This window comes from Bicyclus anynana, chromosome 27, assembly GCF_947172395.1.
Source record: "Bicyclus anynana chromosome 27, ilBicAnyn1.1, whole genome shotgun sequence".
Classification (NCBI taxonomy): Eukaryota; Metazoa; Arthropoda; class Insecta; order Lepidoptera; family Nymphalidae; genus Bicyclus; species Bicyclus anynana.
Genome location: NC_069109.1, coordinates 1,911,739 through 1,938,236, shown reverse-complemented (window position 1 = coordinate 1,938,236; position 26,498 = coordinate 1,911,739). Strand labels below are relative to the sequence as shown.

General features: G+C 38.9%; 1 protein-coding gene across 1 annotated transcript; it reads right to left on the bottom strand.

Moving 5' to 3' along the window:
• Positions 1–1,903: 1,903 nt before the first annotated feature.
• Positions 1,904–26,253, bottom strand: LOC112054395 (serine protease snake). The gene is made up of 10 exons (XM_024094168.2): positions 26,224–26,253; positions 24,789–24,866; positions 22,435–22,522; positions 20,575–20,655; positions 12,182–12,222; positions 10,220–10,338; positions 8,135–8,323; positions 5,364–5,550; positions 4,421–4,578; positions 1,904–2,098 (listed from the first exon to the last, which is right to left on the bottom strand). The coding sequence occupies exons 2-10, from the start codon at positions 24,850–24,852 to the stop codon at positions 1,943–1,945; spliced, it is 1,083 nt and encodes a 360-aa protein (XP_023949936.1). The 5' UTR covers positions 24,853–24,866; positions 26,224–26,253; the 3' UTR covers positions 1,904–1,942.
• Positions 26,254–26,498: the final 245 nt, after the last annotated feature.

The following is a 26,498-nucleotide window of genomic DNA, read 5'->3' as shown; positions in this document are numbered from 1 at the left end:
AAACCTATTTTGAGTCAAATTTCCAAACTATATATATAATTGTATTGATGAGAACGGTCCACCTGGATGGGTTGTGACTCTCATTAGAGGTCTGGTGATGAAGATTTTAAACATATTTTTGACATGTTTCATTTGATGTGACAAGTTTTCATTCATAAGCCAGCTTGGTGAAGGTAGTCTTATGATCATAGATACGACTGATACCGCTGTATCTGCCGTATCAATCGTATTAGTCAAATCAGCAGTATCAGCAGTATTCGCCGTATCAGCCGTGTCAGCAGTATAAGAACAATAGATAGTTGGACCAGAAAATAATGATTTATTTTTATTTATTTATGACGCCGCGCGGTTTCACCCGCGTGGTTCCCGTTCCCGTAGGAATACGGGGATAATATATAGCCTATAGCCTTCCTCGATAAATGGGCTATTTAACACTGAAAGAATTTTTGAAATCGAACCAGTAGTTCCTGAGATTAGCGCGTTCAATCAAACAAACAAACGAACTCTTCAGCTTTATAATATTAGTTTAGATTTATTTAGAAAGGAAAACTTACAGCTAAATACAAAGATAATAAAAATAACAACATAGAAAACAGATTATAGCCAATTACAAGTTTTCGCAAATAAATTTTACATATTAGATAGCAAGCTCGCAAGGAAAACATACTTCAATAAAACATAATCCAATATGATAAAAGAGATAATGATAATAATAATAGAGATTAATTAAAAGAAAAGGCGAAAGACGAAAAAACAACAAAACTAAATTGATAAGTAAACAAGCTAGCTTAACATAAACAAGTTAAAGTACTGTGTGGCCAGTGACTTACGGGCAGTGGTAGCCGAGGTACAGAAGAGGTCAATTTCCTGGTCAATCAATCTCAATTTATTAAAAGAAAGACATGACCGAGGTATATAAGAATTGTTTCTAAATTTAATATGCGCAGATGCCTTACACAAAATTGAATGTGATAATAATAATCTATATTTAAGAAAAATACACATAAAAAATGAAACAATAGCCTTATTACTAAAAGTTACTATTGTAAATTATTGAATCTACACAATGAGATTCTGTCTACAGGATCTCTTTTAATATTTGCAGGATCACAAAAGGTGAGAAGAAAAACGACTATTTTGGATTTATACAGCGGAGTGTCCGTTATAATTTAATTTTCACTTTATATACAGACTTGTCATAGACAATACAGATTAGAGTTACATAAAACAAATATTTACAGATAATAAATTGGTAGTAAGGTAAAGTCCACACTAGCATAATATAGGCCTCGACCGTACTATCAATAAGGCCATATTTTGGCGTTGACAACTATTAAGTATACAATATACAAGTACATGCTTATTTAATATAAGTATACTTAAATGTGTTAATCCAAATAAATTAATGTGATGGAAGTTGCACTAGTCTAAACCGTGTCGCAACTTCCATCGCTCTTCCCTCATTATAGATAGCTGACGCCGCGCGGTTTCACCCGCGTGGTTCCCGTTCCCGTAGGAATATGGGGATAATATATAGCCTATAGCCTTCCTCGATAAATGGGCTATCTAACACTGAAAGAATTTTTCAAATCGGACCAGTAGTTCCTGAGATTAGCGCGTTCAATCAAACAAACAAACAAACTCTTCAGCTTTATTATATTAGTATAGATGTGTGTTTCGTTAGGTTAGGTTAGATCGAGGATGAGTATTAATTGGGACTGATGGGTGGGATAAACAAATAAACAAAATAAAACAAGATAGGGGGGAAAATAAAAAGTATATTAACGAATAACGTATCACTTTTTTAATCATCAGTAACAGTAGCAATATGAGCCGTATCACCATTATCAGAACAATGGATAGTTGGACCAGAAAATAATGGGAAACAAAATAAAACAAGATAGGGGGGAAAATAAAAAGTATATTAACGAATAACGCATCACTATTCGCCGGGCCACACCACCTTCTCGATCCAGTCCAAGTGGCTGGAGACCCTCGTGAACATCGAGCAGTCGGACACCATCACGCCCAGCACGTGGAAGATGCACTGGTTGGTGTACTCGTACGACACCAGCTGCAGCGGTGAACCGTTCACTCTCTGCAAACCACCACGGTACAGTGACTTTATATCAATCAATCAATCAATCAATCAATTTATTTATTTATCATTATCATTATCAACCCATATTCGGCTCACTGCTGAGCTCGGGTCTCCTCTCAGAATGAGAGGGGTTAGGCCATTAGTCCACCACGCTGGCCCAATGCGGATTGGCAGACTTCACACACGCAGAGAATTAAGAAATTCTCAGGTATGCAGGTTTCCTCACGATGTTTTCCTTCACCGTTTGAGACACGTGAAATTTAATTTCTTAAAATGCACACAACTGAACAGTTGGAGGTGCATGCCCCGGACCGGATTGGAACCCACACCCTCCGGAATCGGAGGCAGAGGTCATATCCACTGGGCTATCACGGCTCATATTTTATTTATACATGCATTATATATACATGTGGTCGGTAGATGTAGATGGTAAATGTATCTTGCCAATTTAGCATGCAAATTATTTATTAAGTATTTAATGATTCAAATGATAATTTCACCATTTAAAATTTACATCTTTACAACAATTTTAAAAGTAAACATTTTATAATTATATTACTTATTAAAAATACTTAGTGTGTACATTTTAAATATGTAATATTCAATTATAATATGAAAATATTAAACATGTGACAAAAAAATAAATAATATTGTACATGTACCTAACCTATATCTATACTTATAATAAATCTGTAGAGAGGTCAATTCTGTACATGAAATATATTTCCTAAATAACTATCAGGGGGTAATTAGTGGTCGATACTGATGCCAAAAATGCAATCAGTCTGTCTGTCTGTCTGTCTGTATATTCTTTATAGAAACAAAAACTACTGGACGGATTTTAACGAAACTTAGTACAATTATTCTACATACTCCTGGGCAGGTTATAGTATACTTTTCATTACGCTACGATCAATAGGAGCAGAGCAGTGAAGAGAAATGTTGAGAAAACGGGAGAAGTTACTAAATTTTTTAAGCTTCCGTCGCGTGTACAGCCTTAATGGTTAAAGCTACATAGAAATCATGTATGACGGAAATGTTCTCCTTAAAATTATCTATAAAAACACAACAGCATATATATGTCTATCTTTTATGGTTGACTCACAATAACACGTGTAACTCCCGATAGCTTAGCAGTTCGGAGCTTTCTAATTATATTTGTCTACTCTTATGTTTATAACACTCATCACTCATAACTAAAAAAGTTAACATTATTACCTATTCAATAAAAAAAGAATCATAAAAATCGGTAAAGAAACACCAAAGTTATACAAGAAATACGCTAAGCCATCGCGCGTGAATACTAATTCATACTATATGTATTATTTTTGTGTAACGGTTGCCGCGCTCGACGCGACTCGCGGGGGAGGGAATAAATAAAGAAGTGCAGCCTTAATGGGTAGGGTAGGGGTAGGGTTGGGATAGGGTAGGGTAGAGGTAGGGTAGGGTAGGATAGGGGTAGTTAAAAGTTTACGACTTTCACGCGGCCGAAGTCGCGGGCGTCCGCTAGTAAAAAATAAAATAAAATATGTATGAAAATAACAATAATATCAACTTAAATACTCATTTACACTGTAGAATGCCTGTTAAGTTATATAATGCCAGTTATACCAGCGGCGAAGAGTCCATACAGGCGAAGGCCAATCGGTCACTGCTCTAATGCATTTCGTGACAATTAAAATTATATGCGAATGATGATGGCGTGTCAAGCGAAACTGCGTCTTATAAGACCAGCTACAGGTGCTCGAATTAACACAGTTTGAAGCGATCGTTTAACATCATAGAGGAATTAGAAAATGGAGATGCATCGCACTCAAATTCACGAACAAAATTGTCTGTCGTTTTTTGAGGGGGACGAGGTAAACTCACACATCGAAAATATTTAACACCATTAAAATTTTTCTATGTCCATACACTACACACAACTATAAATTTGACTCGCAATACACACACTCGTAATTTTTACACAGACTAACAAACACATTGCTTAGACTATCCACAGATTAAATACATAGAATATTCGATTACTGATCGATGTTTGGCTGTTTCGTCAAAAGAATAGATTCTTTTTATAAATTATTTTTATTACAAATTTGATAAAATTAAGGTTTAAATACTTTCAAATTAAACGTTAAATCTTTTACAAGTTTTTGGCCATTCAACTACACAAACCGGCATTTTAAGGGAGCTCTTTACACGACGAAAGTTAGATCATTGATTTTTGATCTTTGCCAGAGGGGTAACGGTTACCGAGGCAGGTCCTGTTATTTAAGTCTAAGTTTAATATGAAACAATATTGGCGTTAACAGTTACAAGTACCTCACACGAGGATCCCTCACGCACGTGTCCCGTACACAGCTGCTCATCGGCGACACCCTTCCAATAAAAGTCAAAGTAGTCCTTTAGAGTTTCGTTACATGTGTCCGAGTCCAGGAGACGCCTCGGAGTCTTCTTCAGCAAGCGCCGTTCCGAATAACCTGCGGATAGCGAAAAACTAGTAAATATTATCGCCGCGTTGCAACGATTTTTTTTTTAATTTTATTATCGTCAGAGTTAGCACGGAACTGCATGGCATTACATCGTGCTAACTGCCATTAGGGTATTTCCCATTTCTTTTTCTCCTCTTTTTCCTTTTCTTCCTTTCTTATCATTATTTTCCGGAGCATTTGTGCATATTTCTGCCACTCGCCTTCGCTTGACAGCATACGCGCAATGGCCATCTACCCCATGTGTCGCCCCTCTCAGATCATCACAGGCAGGGCAGGCAGGGCATGTCGCGGTCCTCTTTTCCACAGAAGTAGCAATTTTCGGAGGGAGATTTCCCTATTGCGAAGAGGTAGGTGTTAAACACTCCGTGACCGCTCAGAGCCTCACGGCTCACGCACTTGCGGTAGGGACGGCTTCAGTGTGCTCGTGGCGTTCGAGCCGTCCACATCTCTTGTTGTGTAATTCTTTATGGGCCACTTGGGATAGGCGGGGAGAGTGACTTGAGTGGGAAAGGGGAGTGTTTGTTAACAGTCAAAGGCGCCTTAAACCCTACACACAACGTTTACAAGTGCGTGACTTCACTCAAGGTCATTCTCTGCCATTCTAGGGTCTTACTTTGGTTACAGTTTGATTTGTTAATTAAGTTGTCCTGACAAATGTTTTCTTATTTTCACCTCCCCACCATGCCACAGCGAGGTATGGCGCTGGTTTTCAGGTGAAACCTGTGAACTGTGTGTAGTTTCATGATGATGATGATGATGTTGATGACACTCACTGGGGTCAACGGCTGGCCAACTCGTGATGATGGGCTTGCTGTACTCCGGGAAGTCAGGATTGCTCCACAGACACGCTGGTCGGATGATACCGAAGTCCACATCTGCCTTCATCTCCACCAACGCTATGTCGTTGTATCTCATAGGGAATGAGTACTCTGGGTGAAAATATATGGCTTGAGTTTGTACCTGGACATAAAGACATACTGTTACAAACAGTACCTGCTTCCCGCCTATTTCGTATAGATAAGTGTCGCCGCCTAGCGTATAGTAGCGTCATTCCATTTCATACTTTTATGACTTCCGGTTATTATAGTTAAATTTAATTTTTTTTATTCCTTGACATTTTTTTTTTATTCCTTGGCATTTTTTTTGACATTATTTTACATTTTCATTTAATAACCAATATTCAATTATTGTACCCATAAAACCAAAAATTTAAATTGAATTGTATTGAATTATTGTACTTTTGTTCTGTTAATTTCATTTAATTTGTATTTTTTCATTTTTTGTTTGTTTTAATTTAATTTGTATTTTTTATTTTTTTTTGTTTTAATTCAATTTGTAGTAAATAGTTTGTAATATTTTTTAATTTTTAGAATTAAGATATATATTGTAGTTAGATAACATGAACTATGTATTATATTTTTTTAAATATTGTAAACGTTGTGAAGATCTGTAATAAGTTGAACATTCACCATTGAACACAACGTATGTAATCAACATGTATACACGATACAATGTTCTGCGGTTGGTCTTCCTAAATAAATAAATAAATAAATAAATAAATAAATAAATAAATTAAGTAACTATGATTATCAATCCAAACAGTGGAGAGGTTATTATTAATTATAGATGACGCCGCGCGGTTTCACCCGCGTGGTTCCCGTTCCCGTAAGAATATGGGGATAATATATAGCCTATAGCCTTCCTCGATAAATGGGCTATCTAACACTGAAAGAATTTTTCAAATCGGACCAGTAGTTCCTGAGATTAGCGCGTTCAATCAAACAAACAAACAAACTCTTCAGCTTTATTATATTAGTATAGATTTATATAAATATAATTGTTTATTTTACATGATATAAATTAATTATTGGTTATTTTACTCTTAACAACTGTGACGTCACGTTATGATTTATTTTGTATTTAATTTCTCAACTTTGTGTTTCGATATTTTAATATTATTTTACGATCGTTATAAATATCCTTTAATTATTAATGTCTTCTAAATAGAATTATAACGTTTGGTTTGTATAATAATACTCCGGAACTATTATTAAAACGTACTTGTATTGTTAACATATTCGTGCTACCAACAGTAGACACTAACTTTGCAAATATTATAAAATAGAGGGTTGTTTAGCAGATTCTTTTATATACTATCAGCGTGTAATATTAACATTATAGCGGAAGCTATGCTGAAATTGTTATTGAATAAATTTGTGTACAGTGAAAATACTATTTTACTTCTCCCACCTTCTTTTGCCGTGGAAACCCTTGGGCCATGTCGCAGTGCCAAAAAAAATTACCGAGTCATTTCACCGCGGCTAGTTGCCTCGACTGGTGACAGAAGGGCTGGCTCATTTGCGCAAAGGATCAGCCTGGCTGTCCAGCGCGGAAATGCAGCCAGTATTCTTGTCACCATTCCACGTGTACATGATTTGTATAGTTATTAGGATAAGTTAGCTTAAGTTTCTTATTGTATTCTTTCTCAACAAAAAAAAAAATAACATACAGGTGATTTTTTATGCTTTTTAGGATTATTTTTAAATTCTTTTACAAGTTAACCCATGACCATAATCTCACCTGATGGTAAGTGATGATGCAATCTAAGATGGAAGCGGGCTAACTTGTTAGGAGGAGGATGAAAATCCACACCCCTTTCGGTTTCTACACAACATCGTACCGGAACGCTAAATCGCTTGGCGGTACGTCTTTAGATAGATAGATAGATAGATATACTTTATTTGCACATCACAAAGACAAATACAAGTCAAATAAAAACGTATTAGGAAGAGATCAGCATACAAAAGGCGGCCTTATCGCTAAGTAGCGATTTCTTCCAGGCAACCTTCGGTTTAGGAAAACTTAAGGACATCAGCAGGTGGCGTAAAACAAAAATAACCATAGTATTAGTAATACACATACATACATACAAATAGCCCACTGGATATGAACTCTGCTCCGATTCCAGAGGGCGTAGGTTCGAATCCGGTCCGGGGCATGCACCTCCAACTTTTCAGTTGTGTGCATTTTAAGAAATTAAATATCACGTGTCTCAAACGGTGAAGGAAAAACATCATGAGGAAACCTGCATACCAGAGAATTAATGCGTGTGTGAAGTCTGCCAATCCGCATTGGGCCAGCGTGGTGGACTATTGGCCTAACCTCTCTCATTCTGAGAGGAGACTCGAGCTCAGCAGTGAGCCGAATATGAGTTGATGATGATGATGATGATGATACATACAAATAATTTACATCCTAATACATAAACAATATTACACAAATACCTACAATAATGAATAAAATACATATCAAAATATACTAATAAATACATTATATTGAAGAGAAATAATATATACAGATCGTCTTTACTGCACCAGATAGTGAGTCTTTACGGCATTTTTAAAAATGTCCAGTGTCTTTGATTGCCGTATGTTCAAAGACTCGAATCGAATCGAATCGAATTTTACTGTCCTTATGTTTTTCATATAGGGCTTTATATGAAAAATCGATTTATAAGTAAGCTCAAATAAGAAAAAACTCTTACATCTATCGAGCCTGTGTTTTCTTTCGAACTGGGGACGTCGATTTCCAATCCGCCGAATCTCACGATCGTCGGCGCCGCGTTGATGAGCTTTGAGAAGTACGCCCTGGTCAGCACGAAGCGCGAGCTGATAAGACTGCCTGCGCTTTGGAAGGAGTTGCTGTCAACCTTGTTTCCCCAGCCCAAGGCGACCTGTGACACATCATCATCATCATCATCATCATCATCATCATCATCATCATCATCATCATCATCATCATCATCATCATCATCATCATCATCATCATCATCATCATCATCATCATCATATCAGCCGATGGAGTCCACTGCAGGACATAGGCCTTTTGTAGGGACTTCCAAACATCACGATACTGAGCCGCCTGCATCCAGCGAATGTCTACGACTCGCTTGATGTCGTCAGTTCATCTGGTGGGGGGTTGACAACACTGCGCTTACTAGTGCGGGGTCGCCATTCCAGCACTTTGGGACCCCAACGTCCATAAGCTCTTCGAACTATGTGCCCCGCCCATTACCACTTCAGCTTCGCAACTAGTTGAGCTCTGTCGGTTGCTTTAGTTCTTTTGCGAATCGACACAGGATAGAGAAAAAAAAATCGGTTGTCTGTAAAGTCGGCTTACTGACGATAGTTGAACGCGACAACGTCAGAAAATACTGATGCATACTGATGGTTGCATTTTTCAAAAGAAAGAGCGAGATATATTTTATTTCTTGTAAAAAAATTTGGCAACCGCGAGCTAACTCGCTAAGCGTCTTACTCTTCACTCACTCACTCATCACTATACCACTCAGAAATTACGGCATAGTGCTCAGAGTTATTTTCTGATATAGTAACAGCCTTCTAAGAGTTATTCATGTTCATTTCACAGGTAATTTTTGTTCAAGGGTTTGTAGTCTACTATTATGAAGTTAAACTACTGGTATTTACTGTACTTGCTAGAAGCTTGAAGCATACTAGGAGTAAAAATAAAGGACCGAGTAAAAAACCAAACCATAAGGAAAAGAACACACCTGACGGATATAATAAGAAGGATCCGATCCTTAAAGTGGAAATGGGCTGGGCATATTTGTAGATTGCAGAACGATAGATGGACCAAAAGGGTGACGGAATGGGTACCAAGGGGCGAAAAAAGAAAAAGAGGTCGTCAGAAAAGGAGATGGAGAGACGTCTTCTCTCAAACTAATGGCACGACCTGGATGCGTATAGCCCGAAACAGGAAATTGTGGAAAGATTTGGGGGAGGTCTTCGCCGTACAGGCGACTTGTATTTAGTGTAATTATTTCTTTTAATTATTCCGTCTCTTTCACCGCCCAACATTCTGATCCATACAGCACGACAGACCTTAAAACCGTCGTGCTGTATGGATCAGAATTTTGGGCGGTGAAAGGGACGGATAAAACGAATGGTTGTGAACGAAATGCGTATGTTGAGATGGATGTGTGGTGTGACAAGAATAGATAAAATAAAGAATGAGTATATAAGAGGAAGTCTGAAGGTGGCGCCAGTGACAGAAAAATTGAGGAGTAGAAGGTTAGCTTGGTAGACATGTAATGCGTAGAGAGGAAAGTCATATTACTAGAAAAATGTTGAATGTGCAAGTGGAAGGTCATAAGAGGAGAGGAAGGCCAAAGAAGAGATGGTTGGATTGTGTGAAATAGGACATGTGTGTAAAAGGAGTGGATGATGAGTTGACGAGAGAGAGAGAGAGTTTAGAGCCTCAATAGCTTAACGGTAAGAGCGGTCGGACTCATCACCGAGGGGTGGTGGTTCGATCCCCACCCCGTTGGTCTATTGTCGTACCTAGTCCTAATACAGTCTTTCCCGACTAGTTGGAGGGAAATGGGAATATTGATCATATTTAAAAAACATGGCAAATATTCTTTTAAAAAAAAAAAACAAATGGAAAAGATTGACATATTTTTCCGACCCCACTTAAGTGGGATAAGGGGAAGGATGATGATTTCTTTTTAATTAATGTTAGATTGTAAGTTAAAATTGTAAAACGATACTAGAATAAAGGCTTTTTATTTTATTTATTTATTTACTGTGCTTGAGGATAGGCTACTTACTACATGGGGGAACTCCCATTGCGTGGCGAGTTCTCCGGCCACGTCGAGCTCGTCGTAGTCACAGGCCTGCGCTGTGACGGTTCGCTTGGTTTGCGGTATCTGCTTATACTCATCGCACTCTGGAAGGAAGGTACTTTTATTACCCACTGCAACGTTTATTACCCCCCGTTTATTATCTATCTTATCTTAATATATATAAATCTCGTGTCACAATGTTTGTCCTCAATGGACTCCTAAACCACTTAACCGATTATAATAAAATTCGCACACCATGTGCAGTTCGATCCAACTTGAGAGATAGGATAGTTTAAATCTCAAATTATTGTCGCAATTTTAATTTATTGCTAATTATTTGTCTCTATATATATAAAAGAAAGTTGTGTTAGTTACTCCACTTATAACTCAAGAACGGCTGAACCGACTTAGCTGAAAATTGGCAGGGAGGTAGTTTAGAGCCAGAAGAAGGACATAGGATACTTTTTTTTTTGTAGGGGTAGGGTAGGGGTAGGGTAGGGGTAGGGTAGGGGTAGGGTAGGGGTAGGGTAGAGGTAGGGTAGAGGTAGGGTAGTGGTAGGGCAGTTCTAGGGTAGGGGTAGGGTAGGGGTAGGGGTAGGGATAGGGATAGGGTAGGGGTAGGGTAGGGGTAGGGCAGGGGTAGGGTAGGGGTAGGGTAGGATAGTGGTAGGTTTATGGTATAGGGATAGTGTAGGGGTAGGATTGCGGTAGGGTAGTTGTAGGGTAGGGTAGGGTAGGGGTAGAGTAGAGGTAGGGTAGGGGTAGGGGTAGGGGTAGGAGTAGGGTAGTGTAAGGTAGGGATAGGGAAGAAGTGCAAATAAATAAATTAATAAGCCGAAGAGAAGCTTGAGCGGGTCCGCTAGTATCTACTTATAATAAATCTGTAGAGAGGTCAATTCTGTACATGAAATATATTTCCAAAATAACTATCAGGGGGTGATTAGTGATCGATACTGATGCCAAAAATGCAATCAGTAAAATTTTTGTCTGTCTGTCTATCTGTCTGTCTGTCTCTTCGTCTATCTGTCTGTCTGTTCGTTATAGAAACAAAAACTACTCAACGGATTTTAACCAAACTTGGTACAATTATTCTTCATACTCCTGGGCTTTATATAGTATACTTTTCATCACGCTACGATCAATAGGAGCAGAGCAGTGAAGGGAAATGTTGGGAAAACGGGAGAAGTTACTGCATTTTCACAGCGATACTACTGTAAGGGCTGGATTAAAGACGTCTAAGGGCGGACGATAGTATACAATAAACAACTCAGAAGTACCAAAAACTTTAAACTACAGCCTTTTTTGATGAATACTGTTTACCAACAAACATCACTAGTCATTTTACACCTAATAATAATTATAAGAAATTAAATATCACGTGTCTCAAACGGTAAAGGAAAACATCGTGAAAAAACCTGCATACCAGAGAATTTTCTCAATTCTCTGCGTGTGTGAAGTCTGCTAATCCGCATTGGGCCAGCGTGGTGGACTATAGGCCTAACCTCTCTCATTCTGAGAGGAGACTCGCGCTCTGCAGAGAGCCGAATATGGGTTGATAATGGTATGGTATGGTAAATTTCAACTGGATTGGTCCAGTACATTCGGAGAAAAGAGACAGACATTAAAATGTGCGCGAGTGATAAGGGTTAGTTATAAGGGTTCCGTTTTTGTACTACGTGCGTTCGGAACCCTAAAAAGAGTCAACTAGCCTATTGCAAAAATTAAAAACAATTGTAGATTTTTGAAAATGAGGGTATACATTAATACATACATGGAGCTGCGCGCCGCTTCGCAGTTTGCATCGTACCGCGTTGCAAGAACCAGCTCATGACTAAGGACCCCGTGTGCGTTCGAAACTTGTCGGGCGTACTCCGACCTTATATCACGTGAGTTTTAGCCGTGTTTTATAATCAATTAATATAAAAAAACTACTTCAGATTTACTCACTTCTCTCACTCACTCTCCTGGTGTCCAAAACAGGTATGATACTGTAAATAAAACGAAAATTCAAAAAATAACTAAAACACTAGTAATTTTTTTGACTACAATCTCACCTGATGGTAAGTGATGATGCAGTCTAAGATGGAAGCGGGATAACTTGTTAGGAGGAGGATGAAAATCCACACCCCTTTCGGTTTCTACACGGCATCATACTGGAACGCTAAGTCGCGGTACGTCTTTGCCGGTAGGGTGGTAACTAGCCACGGCCGAAGCCTCCCACCAGCCAGACCTGGACAAATTAAGAAAATCTCAGTCTGCCCAGCCGGGGATCGAACCCAGGACCTCCGTCTTGTAAATCCACCGTGCATACCACTGCGCCACGGAGGCCGTCAAAATAATTTCACTGTTAATATTTTTAAGATGTGCATTAAATGTAAAACCAGGCAAGTGTTAATTAAATTACAAATGCACCTATAATTCACATTACGAGTACATTACGTACGTTTAGATGACAGTTTTTTCAAAATTGTATATAAATTAAGAGTATGCTAATAGTAAATACAATTTTGTAAAAGTAACAGGGTATTTGCGATCATTACTTTCGGAGCTACAGGGATTTAAAGGGTCAGATTTGCGGCGCTGCCGCGGATCCCTGAAAAACGCTCCATACAAAATGGCACGAACAAATGACGTCATAGGCAATGTAATGATCGTTAGATTTGTATGTGCGTTCAAACAAAATTACTAATATCTTTGTTATTTGTGCGTTTATGTTTATAGTTCATTTATTGAAAAATGTCACATTTAATGTAAGGAAGCTGACTGAGGCTGAGTAACTGTATGAATTTTCATTCAGTTAAGATAAAAGATTGTAATAGATTTTGAAATTTTATAATCTCAATTATTTTGCAAACATCCAGTCAATCTTTGCTTTTTATGTATAAATGAGTTAACATTGCCCGAAGTATTTACCCGAATGTATCATAAAAATCAATATATTCAAACCTAGTCATCATCCCTCATTGTATATACCAAATCATTAAAAGTTAAATTTCTCACAACTCCATGGAACCGCTAACTTCCTTCCTTTCAATCAATGGGGGTCAACCGGAAATAATACTAAATATAACCGTTTTCCCCCCGAAGGGTAGAAAACGATTATTTAGGTTTCAGCCGAAGCTTGACCCACTGTGAGATTACAATCTTCAAATTTTGCGTAATTGCAGTGTAAACCCCTCAATATTGAAATAAAGAGGGTAGGTAGAAATCGTTCGCGACGCCGCAATCGACGGTGAGCCGAAATAGACTCAGTACTCTCACAAGCCGGCAAGGCATGAAAATTTAGTGGGTCAAGCTTCGGCTGAAACCTAAATAATCGTTTTCTACCCTTCGGGGGGAAAACGGTTATATTTAGGTGTTCGAGCCTCGCTTGACCCACTGTGAGAGGTGTTTATATTCTGCCGGCGATGGCAAGGCGTACTGTGAAGAACGATTTTTTAGAATAATAAATAAAATGATAAGGTGGTGTTGAGAAAAATAATATAATACTTAATCTTTGATTTGATTTGAGTTAACAAAACTTAAAAATACAATTGTTTGATTTGCCACATTATCTATTCTCTTTGAATTGCGAATTCTATTCAAATTAAATAACTAGCAGAAATTTCACAAAACCCAGATGGAGAAAATCACATATTCATGACATATTATAAATTCATATAGGTGTAAATGATTCACTCAAAGTAATGTTGTTACTTGGAAGACTTTTATGTGGAACTTCTTTAAAGTAATATTTCAGAAAAGTATCCTTACTTCTCCAATTTCCACGACAGAGAACATCGTCTAAATTGTAATTTCTATTGGACCAATTATCTGTGTTTACAGCAGCTCTAAAACTGCCAGGGGTAGCAAGGATGTTCGCTGATTTGAACAAGGTTCGAAGCCAACCCGAAATAACAGTGCGTGAAGCAGCTTTAACTTTACCCTAGTGGTAATAAATAAACTAGATGTTCTGTTGGCCCGACGCGATTTAGAAATATCAATTAACTTTTTTACCCAAAATGTAACATCTAATTTATTTATATTATTTCGAGTTAATTTCCACCCTGATTGTCTAAAGTTGACCGAGTCCGTTTTAGATCCGTACTTTGGCCAAAAAATCAAATGATCGTCATGAGATTCAAAGCAGTCAGGGCTAATACCGAGTAAAGTTAAATCATGTACTCTTCGTCCGGAAGATAAGAGTAACAATGCCGAAGTATGACGAGACACTTGAAACAAGCTATTAATATCGAAAGTGTAAATATTCAAATAGTCCATCAGCTGACTGACCTCCCACGTTAGAGGTTTAGGAACGGGAGGTTGACTTTTAAAAATAGCTCTTAATGCTTGTTTAACTAAAAAATGATTACTTAGATACTCGGTATTTTCTGGCTTCGCAAACGTAGTAACTACCGACTTATGAATTGCTATAGTTCTGGCCGCTAGTTTAACGTGTTTATGGAGATAACAAATATATTTAGCTAAGTCTACAGGAGATGGATCATCGATCTTAATGTTATTATCTTTAGCCCAACATTTCCAGCGCATCCAGGCCGGTTTATAGGTTTTAAGAGTGGATTTACGCCAGACTGTTTCTAGAAGCTTGCGGTCCTCTGTCGCCCAGGACTCTAGTAACTGCGACAAGCCTGTATTTTCCAGACCTGCAAACATATGTTCTTTATTGCTGGAGGTGGCTTGTTGGTCCTCAAGTCGAGAAGGCTCTCCTCTAGATCGGGAATGGTAAACGGTTGGCCTAGGGATCTCTGATATAGCTCTGCTTTCCAAAACGTTCTCTCCCATTTTGGGGCTACCAGAAGATAAATGCCCGAACATTGGTTTAGATGTCTCAGTACCCGGGGTACTAACGCTGGGGGAGGAAAGAGCCAACCTAGCTTGAAGTTCCAATTTCGGCTGAACGCGTCGACGAATAGACAGTTCGGATCTCTGGCATCTTCGCTTACATATCTGGGAAAGATCGCTGACCTCGCACTTGCAAACAGATCTACATCTGGTTTCCCCATCACCATGAATATTTTTTGAAGTGCCTTCTGACTTAGAGTCCATTCTGGTAATTCCATTGAGCGGGATAAACTGTCTGCGATCCCGTTGTACTTCCCGGGAATGTATCTTGCTATTAGATTTATCTGAAATTGTTTGGCCAGACTTAGAATTCTCTGAGTAATTCGAAGGAGCGGTAAGGATCTGGTGCCGCCTTGTTTCGTTATGTAGGCTACAACACATCTGTTGTCTGTTTGAACCATTACAGTCTGACCTTGAAACTGGGGTCCCTTTCTCTTTAATGACTCTAGTACGGCCCACAACTCTTTTTGATTGCTTTGCCAGGGACGTTGCTGTCGACTCCAGAGCCCGTTTATCTTTTCGTTGCCCACTGTAGCGCCCCAGCCCGACCCCGCTGCATCTGTTGTTAAAAATATTGTAGCTTCTTTTTGATGAATCGGGGATATCTGGGAAATGTTTCTCTGCCACCATTGTAGTTCCTTTAGAACTTTCCCAGGGATCAGGTATTTCTTTTGTTTTTGGTTTTTCGGAAGTTTGTTTGCCGCTATCTGTATTTGACGACTGTGTAGTCTTCCTAGTGGGACGACGAACAATGCAAAATTTGTGCTCCCTAGTAAGACCTTTGCCAGCCACCATGTCCACCAACGGTTTTTGAGGAATTTTTGTATGAGTACGGTGCATTTCTTGATTGTTCTCGGAGGCAACTGTTTCATGTTTTTGTTGGTGTTCCAGATTATTCCGAGATATTCCACCGTTTGTGTAGGGGAGAGGTCGGATTTTCGATAGTTTATGCACCAAACCATTTTGAGTAGGTGTTCTTGAACATATTGACTGTGCTGAGATAATATTACTGGGTTGGTGTGAAGAAGAAGAAAATCGTCTAAATATACGATTACTCGGATCCCCTTTTCTCTAAAAAAATTTGCAACCCAGTTAGTTATCTTAGCAAATATATACGGAGCAGTCGCCAGGCCAAAAGGTAAGCAAGTCATTTCATATAATATGTTCTCAAAATTAAAGGCAAGAAACCGTCTATGCGACTTAATGATAGGAATATGAAAATAAGCCTGTGATAAATCTATTTTTACCATAAAGTCAAGATCTTGTAAGCATAGAGGAATTTTATAATGGTTAATCAAATGAAATTTTGGTGGACGCAAGTAGTTATTAAGTAATTTTAGGTTAAATATTGGCCTGTTAGAACCGTCAGACTTCTTTCTTAGGAATAAAGGAGAAAGAAAACCTGATTCGCTCAAACATTTCTCAATTGCCCCACAATGCAATAGTTTTTGTAATTCCTTTGTTATTGCTGAGCCAGATTTTACTAAAAGTCGGTGACAGATTGTTGAATTAAACTTTCTTAATGGGTAATACCATTCACTCGCTCTCCCCCGAGAGCGAGTGAATGGTATTTTATACCCAGATAAAATAGAAAATATAGATTTTGGAGCACCAAGGGACTTCTAGACTTCTAGATTGTCGCTCACCTGCCCAGCCTTAAAAATATCTTTTAACTTTTTTCCTTCATATTTGGCCCTCTTGAATTTTCCTGGTGTGGATGGTGGGCGTTTTCTTGAAGCGAAGCCACGATTGGTTGTTCTGGCATCATTGAACTCTGGTTTTTCTTTCTGGTTGGAAACATTAACGTTTCTAGGTTGCCATTTCTGTTTGTTAATGTGATGGGAGGAGCGTTTTTTAACTGGAAAAAACTGATTGATTCCACCTTGTTCTTTTATATATTCCCCCAATTGCGGTTCGGCAAATAGGTGGGTGTTGGAAGGTGGAATGTTATGTAGAAGTTCGTGTAATGTCTTATTGGATGGTTTGTAGACAGATCTACGGTGTTGAATAACCTCCGCTTTCTTCCCACAAGTGTATTGTAAGAGAGCATCTGAAGTGCGACGGAACGCAGAATCAGTTGCTAGAAAGTTTTTGCTGATGTGCGACTTAACATCCGGACTTGCAGTATTACAAGTATCTTGAAAATGTTTTCTTTGTTGTAGAAGCCCATGACAAATAGCCCCGAGACATGCATCCATTTTCTCTAAAAATTAAACTGTTTGCCAACTCGGAGTCACCTTTGCTAATGAACTATTTACTTTCAAACTCGTGAAGACTGGTGTGGCTTGGAACTGTTTTTGGACTTCGGAAAACCGAATATTTTGCCACGACGATTCACCAAGCCTCTGGCAATGAGTTCCTTGCTTGATCAAGGTTTCTTCGGCGTGTCCTATTTTGCTCTCAGACTCCTTGGTATCTGGTGCAAAGTCAAAGAAATAAAGTACCTCCTCATCTGGAGTAGCTTCCTGAGATAGAGAATTTCCCAGAGCGGGGGCGATCCAGTCATTCTCTAAATTGTCATCATCCTCTTGTGTATCAGAACTATCAGAATCAGGATGATTTCCCCTTTTTTGTGTTAGCGAAACAGAGTGTTGCTTAGAAATTTCTATCAGCTGTTTCAAAATTTCATTTTGTTGCTTCATATATGTTTTTGTGTCTGGTTCTGGACTGTGAGCCCTCTTTCTAGATTTCCTCAATGAGGTGGAGGACGTGGCAACAGAGGATGCGTCATCATCATCTCTTAACATTGATGTGGCCTCTTGACGTGACAGGAAGTGGATTTTGATAGAAGAGATATTTTCCAAAAACCCATTGTATGCGTCAGTGGGATGGATTTGTTTCACAATAGAAAGTGGAGAATAAATCAGGGCTCTGCCCAGCGGTGAACAAATTAAATCGCCTTTCAATAATTTGTATCTACGTTCGCTAAGCCCATTCGGGAACCCGTAAGCCTTCGCTAGTTCGATAGTAGGTATAGCGAAACGCAGCCTGTTTTCGTTATCCGATGAAATCCTTTCTCCAAAATGATCCTGGTAGGACACGTTATTAACTTCCCAGGACCTCCAATTTTGTGGGTAGAATTCATCCAAAATATTTATAATTCTTTTGAAAAAATCCCCTTGTCCAGAAGGTGGCACCCACCGGCATAAGTCTTCAAACGTTATGCGTTCCATGATCTGAAAAGATCGTAATATGATAATTACTATAGTCAAAAGACCTTAGACACATCATGTAGAGCAGTATAATGCTCGCACATTACGACTTCGGCATTCAGATGTCGCCTGCCGTGTCTGCTGACTAGCCGGCGCCTGCCATAGCGGCCGGTCAGCCGACGTCTGCGCTCGCACAGCCGACGGCTGAGCCGTGAGACGTCGCCTGCCATGTCGGCCGGCCAGGCGACGTCTGTGCTGCGAGACGTCGCTTGCTAAGTCAGCCGGCCAGCCGACGTCTGCGCTGTGAGACGTCGCCTACTAAGTCAGCCGGCCAGACGACGGCTGAGCTGTCAGACGTCGTCTGCCTTGTCGGCCGGCCAGCCGACGTCTGCTCTGTGAGACGTCGTTTGTGCAAGGTGGCACAAATTTTAGACATTCGGTATGTCCAAATAGTGAGTCTGCCGTCCGAGGAGCGGGCATTCACTACAATGAGAATTCTCTCATTTTCGACGTTTATTAGGTCCACATAGCGATCTTGCCGTCCTAAGAGCGGGCATTTGCTAAAATGAGAATAATGTCTCATAAAACTAGACCATTAACGAAGTATCACCGATAATAGTATTCACTGTTAACTCACCTTAGGTATATCACGATTTTTACACACACGAATTTTAACACTGCACACTTTACAAAATTTGAAGACGTACTGAGTCTATTTCGGCTCACCGTCGATTGCGGCGTCGCGAACGATTTCTACCTACCCTCTTTATTTCAATATTGAGGGGTTTACACTGCAATTACGCAAAATTTGAAGATTGTAATCTCACAGTGGGTCAAGCGAGGCTCGAACACCTAAATATATCTTTACGTACGAAGGAGATTTGACTGTGACAACTCGACGCCATTGATACTTTGTCTATTTCTCTTCACAGCGCAGTGGTGTACGCGGTGCATTTACTAGACGGAGGTCCTGGATTCGATCCCCAGCTGGGCCGATTGAGATTTTCTTAATTGGTCCAGGTCTGGCTGGTGGGAGGCTTTGGCCGTGGCTAGTTACCCTATCGACAAAGACGTACCGCCAAGCGATTTAGCGTTCCGGTACGATGCCGTGTAGATACCGAAAGGGGTGTAGATTTTCATCCTCGTCCTAACAAGTTAGCCCGCTTCCATCTTAGATTGCATCATCACTTACCATCAGGTGAGATTGTAGTCAAGGGCTAGCTACGACGCCTCTGTAGATAGAATTTTATATTTCCTGTTATTTTATTTTTATAATAAGTTTAGGTTAGGTTAGTTACTAGTAATTTAAATATTATTGTATTTAGTTAGTGTAAATAATTGTAATTGTAAAATTTACAAAGTTCATTACGTACACATTTAAATATAGTAAATTTCTAAATTAGAAAAGGGCTAACGTAGGTAAAGTATAAAAAAAAAATAAAAAAATAGAAAAAAAAAACTTGGTGGCATTTTATCAAAGTCAAAGTCAAAGTCAAAATTCATTTATTTCAATTAGGCTTTTTACAAGCACTTTTGAAAGGTCAAGATTATGTCATAATTTAATTTGATTTAATGGTGGTAATAATAGTCGAAAACTTAAAAGAGAAGAGCCCACAACAAACTCAGCCAAGGGTTTTTTTTTTGTTTATCACCATTTTACAAACTTATTTTTATTTTTTTTTTTTTTTTTTTATTCTTTACAAGTTAGCCCTTGACTACAATCTCACCTGATGGTAAGTGATGATGCAGTCTAAGATGGAAGCGGGCTAACTTGGAGGAGGAGGATGAAAATCCACACCCCTTTTGGTTTCTACACGGCATCGTACCGGAACGCTAAATCGCTTGGCGGTACGTCTTAGCCGGTAGGGTGGTAACTAGCCACGGCCGAAGCCTCCCACCAGCCAGACCTGACTTATTTAAAACTAAGCACACAGTCGTATATTACAGTTTAACGCAAAGCTTTTTTATCATTAATATAATCATTAACACTATAATAAGCCTTTCCCAAAAGCATGCGTTTAATATATCACCATAGTAAATAAATAAATAAATAAATATACTTAAACAATACACATCACTATCTAGCCCCAAAGTAAGCATACAGAGTAGCTTGTGTTATGGGTGCTAAGATAGTTCATATTATAATATTAATATACAATTATATACTACATATAAATACTTATATAATGTATAAATACACACAGACACTGAAAAACACCCATGCTCATCACACAAATATTTTCCAGTTGTGGGAATCGAACCCACGGCCGCGGATGCAGAAATCAGGGTCACTACCCACTGCGCCACGCGGCCGTCAATAGTGGTAGCAAATAGTTGATGACTTACTCTTCCAACGTGACACCAGTGCAGCAGACGAGGAACGGGAACCTGTACTCCGAACATAACGTTGGTGGGATGCCGTTCCTCCTACAGACAGATACAGATATAGACTCCGGCAGAGAAGTTGAATAAAAACTACAGTAGCCTAAAATAGGGATGATGACAGTTTGTTAAATTGTATTTAAATTAAGAATATACTAATAGTAAAGCAATTCTGTAAAAGAACAGGGTATCTGCGATCATTACTTTCGGAGCTACAGGGATTTAAAGGGTCAGATTTGCGGCGCTGCCGCGGATCCCTGAAAAACGCCCCATACAAAATGGCACGAACTAATGACGTTGTAGGTAATGTAATGATCGTTAGATTCGTATGTGCGTTCAAACAAAATTACTAATATCTTTGTTATTTGTGCGTTTATGTTAATAGTTCACATATTAAAAAATGTCACATTTAATGTAAGGAAGCTACAACTATATGAATTTACATCTAATTACGATAAAAGATTTTTAATAGATTTTGAAATTTTATAATCTCATTTATTTTGCAAATATCCAGACAATCTTTGCTTTTTATGTACAAATTAGTTAACATTTACCTTATTTACCCGAATGTATCATAAAAATCAATATATTTATACCTAGTCATCATCCCCATTCTATCCGTTTTTATAAGGTTTCTCAAGTTGTTCTAGTACCTCGTAAGATACGAGAAACGATAGAAATTAGTCGTCACCCGAATTTTAATCGGAATCATGGATGGTTGCTGCCCACAGCGTGGAAACTATTTCTTTCATTGTCACATATAACAAACTTGGAACAAGATAGCGTTAGTTCGGTTTGCTTACAAGAAGACAAGACAAGACAAGATGACATTAATGAACCGTCGGTCGTCTCAACCCCTCTCCCAGCGCGCGATGCGAGCAGCAGCGCGTCGCGCAGCTGCATCGCAGTTTGGATCGTACCGCGATGCAAGAACCAGCTCATGACTAAAGGCCCGTATGGGTTCGAAACTAGTCGGGCATACTCCTATCACGTGAATTTTAGCCGTGTTTTATAATCAATTAATATGAATAACACTCACGATAGTTTAAATTCTAAAATAGCCTAACATTATATTATAAATAAGCGCACGCCCGCGATTTCATGCGCGTGGAATTAAGTTTGCAAATTAACAAATCCTGCGGGAACTATGGTTTTTTCCAGGGTGAAAAGTATGGGGTAATCCAGAGTAAAATCCATTTCCATTCAAAGTTTCAGCCAAATCGCTTCAGTAGCGGCAGCGCAACGGAGCACAAATTTGCAGCTTTATAATATTAGTGTGTTAACAGACGCCACACGGTTTAAAGAGCGTTGGCCAACGTATTGGCCAAGTTACTAGTCAACGTGAAGAACATTGGCCAACGTATTGGCTAACTCCCGTTCCCGTGTGAATACGATAACACCACAAACACACAAACTTTATAATCCTACTGATATTATAAACGCAAAAGTTTGTGTGGATGTTTATTTGGACGTTCGTTACTCTTTAACGTCGCTACTACTAAAACGATTTGGCTGAAATTTGAAATGAAAATAGTACTCCCTAAAAAAACCATGGTTTCCCGAGATTTGGGAAAACTGATGATTTTTGACTATATGAATGTTTGTTACTCTTTCACGCCTCGATTTCTGGACCGAATTAGCTGAAATTTGGTATTGAGATATATTATAGCATGGATTAACACATAGGCTACTTTTTATCCCGGAAAAATCCATGGTTCCCGAGGGATTTGAGAAAAACTAAATTCCACGCGAACCAAGTCGCAGGCGTCCGCTAATATTAGTATAGAGTATAGACTATTGTTCGAATACCAACATTACACATACTGGTAATCATTTAAGGCAGTCATACACTTGGAGCCTCGTATACACAGACCCGATGAGTCTGTGTGTCTGATCACGCAGCCCTCGCCCTCTGTAACACACACAACACTTGTTAGACTGACACCTGAAGACTGGTGTACACACACCCGCTGAGTCTGTGTGTCTGATCACGCAGCCCTCGCCCTCTTTAACACACACAACACTTGTTAGACTGACACCTGAAGACTGGTGTACACACACCCGCTGAGTCTGTGTGTCTGATCACGCAGCCCTCGCCCTCTGTAACACACACAACACTTCTTAGACTGACACCTGAAGACTGGTGTACACACACCCGCTGAGTCTGTGTGTCTGATCACGCAGCCCTCGCCCTCTGTAACACACACAACACTTGTTAGACTGACACCTGAAGACTGGTGTACACACACCCGCTGAGTCTGTGTGTCTGATCACGCAGCCCTCGCCCTCTGTAACACACACAACACTTGTGACAATGAACACTTACATGTTAACAAAGCAAAAATTAGTAAAATGTAGGTATTTAAAATTAGTAAAAATTAGTAAAATCCACAATCTCTTTTTTTCCCTCGTTAAGCGTGCACCCAAAAGGAAACATCCTACATAGGCTAAGTCACCGTTAGCACAGTAGATAGTGTGCCGTTAGCTTCTAGCGATGTCTGTTCTATGGGTTAAGCCACTGTCATATTTATTTTTAACCGACTTCCAAAAAGGAGGAGGTTCTACGTTCGGCTGTATGTATGTTTTTTTTTTTTATGTATGTCCAGCGATAATTCCGTCGTTTGTGGACCGATTTTGAAAATTCTTTTTTTGTTTTAAAGGGTTTGATTCCAGGGTGGTCCCATTTTTTTCATGTCAGGATCTGATGATGGCATCCTGGAGAAATCGAGAGGAACTTTCGAAAATCGTAGAGACGGCTAGTGCGTTTGTTAGTGTTTCCATAAGGTATTTTAAACCACTACAATTTTATGCAGGTCTGGAGTTGGTCTGATGATGGAGCTGATACACAGACGATGGAACTCGTCAACGATTTACAGCAGGTACCTTTTGTTTGGGCTTGATTTATTTGTATTGATGAGAACTTTCCACCTAGATGGGTTGTGACTGTATTAAGGGTCTGATGATGAAGACAAAGGACAGTGAAGAGAACTCCTCGACGGTTCACAGTAGCTACCTTGTGTTTGGACTTGATAAATTTGTATTGATGAGAACTTTCCACCTAGATGGGTTGTGACTGTATAAGGGGTCTGGTGATGAAGACGAAGGATAGTGAAGGGAACTCCTTGACGGTTCACAGTAGCTGCCTTGTGTTTTGACTTGATAATTTTGTATTGATGAGAACTTTCCACCTGGATAGGTTGTGACTGTATTAGAGGTCTGGTGATGAAGATGAAGGAGAGTTAAGGGAACTCCTCGACGGTTCACAGTAGCTACCTTGTGTTTGGACTTGATAAATTTTATATTGATGAGAACTTTTCACCCATATGGATTGTGGTAGGGGGTCTGATGATAAAGACGGAGGACAGTCACCTTTCACGTTTTTCTGAATATTCATATTACGTGTGGATAAAGGGGGAGTGAAATTTTGTATATGAGTTAAGGTAGTATTTTTAAAATTGGGATTGTAGGAATTAGATACTTATCATAAGAAAATACGTTTCAACTAATTGCTCATTAATTTTTGTTTACACTCAGTTAGGTGTGCTAACACTAAAAATTAAAAAATAAAAATTTTTAATGAAAAAATTCAACCGACTTCCAACTCAAAAATTAACCTAAACTAAAAAGCAAAAAATAACATCTTACCTATGTGCTACCTTCTGATCAGTTTGAAGGCGGTGCCAAGCCAGTGACGTTTTAATTCAAGCTGTTTAAATTACACAATTTCTTCTTGTTTTTTGCTTTTTAGTTTAGGTTAATTTTTGAGTTGGAAGTCGGTTGAATTTTTTCATTAAAATTTTTATAAGCGAGCATTTTTGTTTCTTTTGTAAGAAATCTTTACCGTAAGTATATTTGGTTACAAACTATCTTTGATTATCAATGATTATCCACCGCCACTGATTATCAACCCTTATTCGGCTCACTGCTGAGTTCGAGCCTCCTCTCAGAATGAGAGGGAATAGGAGAATAGTCCACCACACTAGCCCAATGCGGATTAGCATTAAGCAAGACAATTAAGAAAATTATCAAGTATGCAAGTTTCCTCACGATGTTTTTCCTTTACCGTTTGAGACACGTGATATTTAATTTCTTACAAACCTGTAGTATGTGTTATAGGTACTAAGGTAGCTGTTTTTTATAATAATCCAACATTTTTAAAATATTTTTTAAATTCTTACCTTTTAAGGAAATTCCATGTTGAACTGCTACAAGGAAAACAATGCTGAGCGCGAACCACTTCATTGCAGTGACTCTTGCTGCAATAGAAATATAATGTGTGTATTTTATTATAAAGCCATAATTATCAGACAGTTTTTTTTTTTAATATTTGCCATATCTTTTTTATAGATATGACCAATATTCCCATTCTCCTCCAACTAGTCGGGAAAGACTGTGTTAGGAGTGGGTACAACAATAGACCAACGGGGTGGGGATCGAACTTTTGACGGCCTCCGTGGCGCAGTGGTATGCGGGTTGGATTTACAAAACGGAGGTCCTGGGTTCGATCCCCGTCTGAGCCGATGAGCTTTTCTTAATTGGTCCAGGTCTGGCTGGTGGGAAGCTTTGGGCGTGGCTAGTTACCACCGTACCGACAAAGATGTACCGCCAAGCGATTTAGCGTTCCTGTACGATGTCGTGTAGAAACTGAAAGAGGTGTGGACTTTCATCCTCCTCCTAACAAGTTAGCCCGCTTCCATCTTAGACTGCATCATCACTTACCATCAGGTGAGATTGTAATCAAGGGCTAACTTGTAAAGAATAAAAAAAGGGGGCTAAGACCCTGTTACATTCACCCACTTCTCGTAAATTATATTAATACAAAATCCTTCCCTTTCGTTCCGAACACACTCCACTAATGCCTTTATGGTATTGGCTAATATATTGGCCAAGGTACTGACGAAGAGCGTTGGCGGCCAACGTATTGGCCAAGTTACTAGTCAACGTGAAGGACATTGGCCAACGTATTGGCCAAGTTACTAGTCAACGTGAAGAACATTGGCCAACGTATTGACCAAGTTACTAGTCAACGTAAAGAACATTGGCCAACGTATTGGCTAAGGTAAAGAAGGGTTAAAAAATAAGGTAAATATAATTTTATATTTCATTTTTTTTTATATATATAGGCATAGCAAACATATTATGTTGGTTTAGGATAGGTTAATTACTAGTAATTTAACTAATGGTAAAATTTATCATTGCTAAGTGAATTAAATATCTGTATAATCGACCATTCGACGCGATGTGCCGATAGATGGCAGTGTATGTGAAGTCCGCAACTTTGTATCGCGATATCGAGTGGTTCGTACAAAAGGTATATATTGTGAAGTTTTTTACAATAAATAAGATTCGCATTGGAGCGGCCGAGTGCCTTGGTTGTTTTATTTTCTCACCGGTGCGAATCCCGAAATTTGGTCAATATCTTCCATGAAAAAAAAAATAAGGTAAATCTTACTTGAGATTAAGTTTCCAATAGTTATCCGATTGATATACTATATATAGTATTTGTTTAGAAATCACCATCCCTTAATTAAGTCCAACACTCCAACATAACTTTGAATTTTGACCAATTCATACTGCATAAATGTAAATATATATAAATAATTCTGAACTTACGTCTGTCACGGTGATAGCTCGAAGCGGGAATCGAAATCTTGAATTTACATCAATTTTGAGTACGTCGATTAATTTTTAGGGTTCCGTAGTCAACAACTTATAGTTTCGTCCGTCTGTCCGCAGTTTATCTCAGAGTAGTAGATGGCTGTAATTTACCTATTTAATAATTTACTGGTGGATGCCCGCGACTTCGTCCGTGTAAAAATCTGTTTAAATTTTTCGTAAATAACGCATTATTTTAGAACAAATTTGGTTAGTATAAAACAGGTTATTTG

Bases quoted from the DNA above. Each gene is read 5' to 3' on its own strand.
- LOC112054395 (XM_024094168.2), bottom strand. From the start codon at position 24,852: ATGAAGTGGTTCGCGCTCAGCATTGTTTTCCTTGTAGCAGTTCAACAT. The intron at 20,656-22,434 runs GTATGTGTAATG...ATCTGTCTGTAG, and splicing joins ACTGCCTTAAATGATTACCA to GAGGAACGGCATCCCACCAA. The intron at 10,339-12,181 runs GTGAGTAAATCT...CCTTCCTTCCAG, and splicing joins CAGGAGAGTGAGTGAGAGAA to AGTGCGATGAGTATAAGCAG.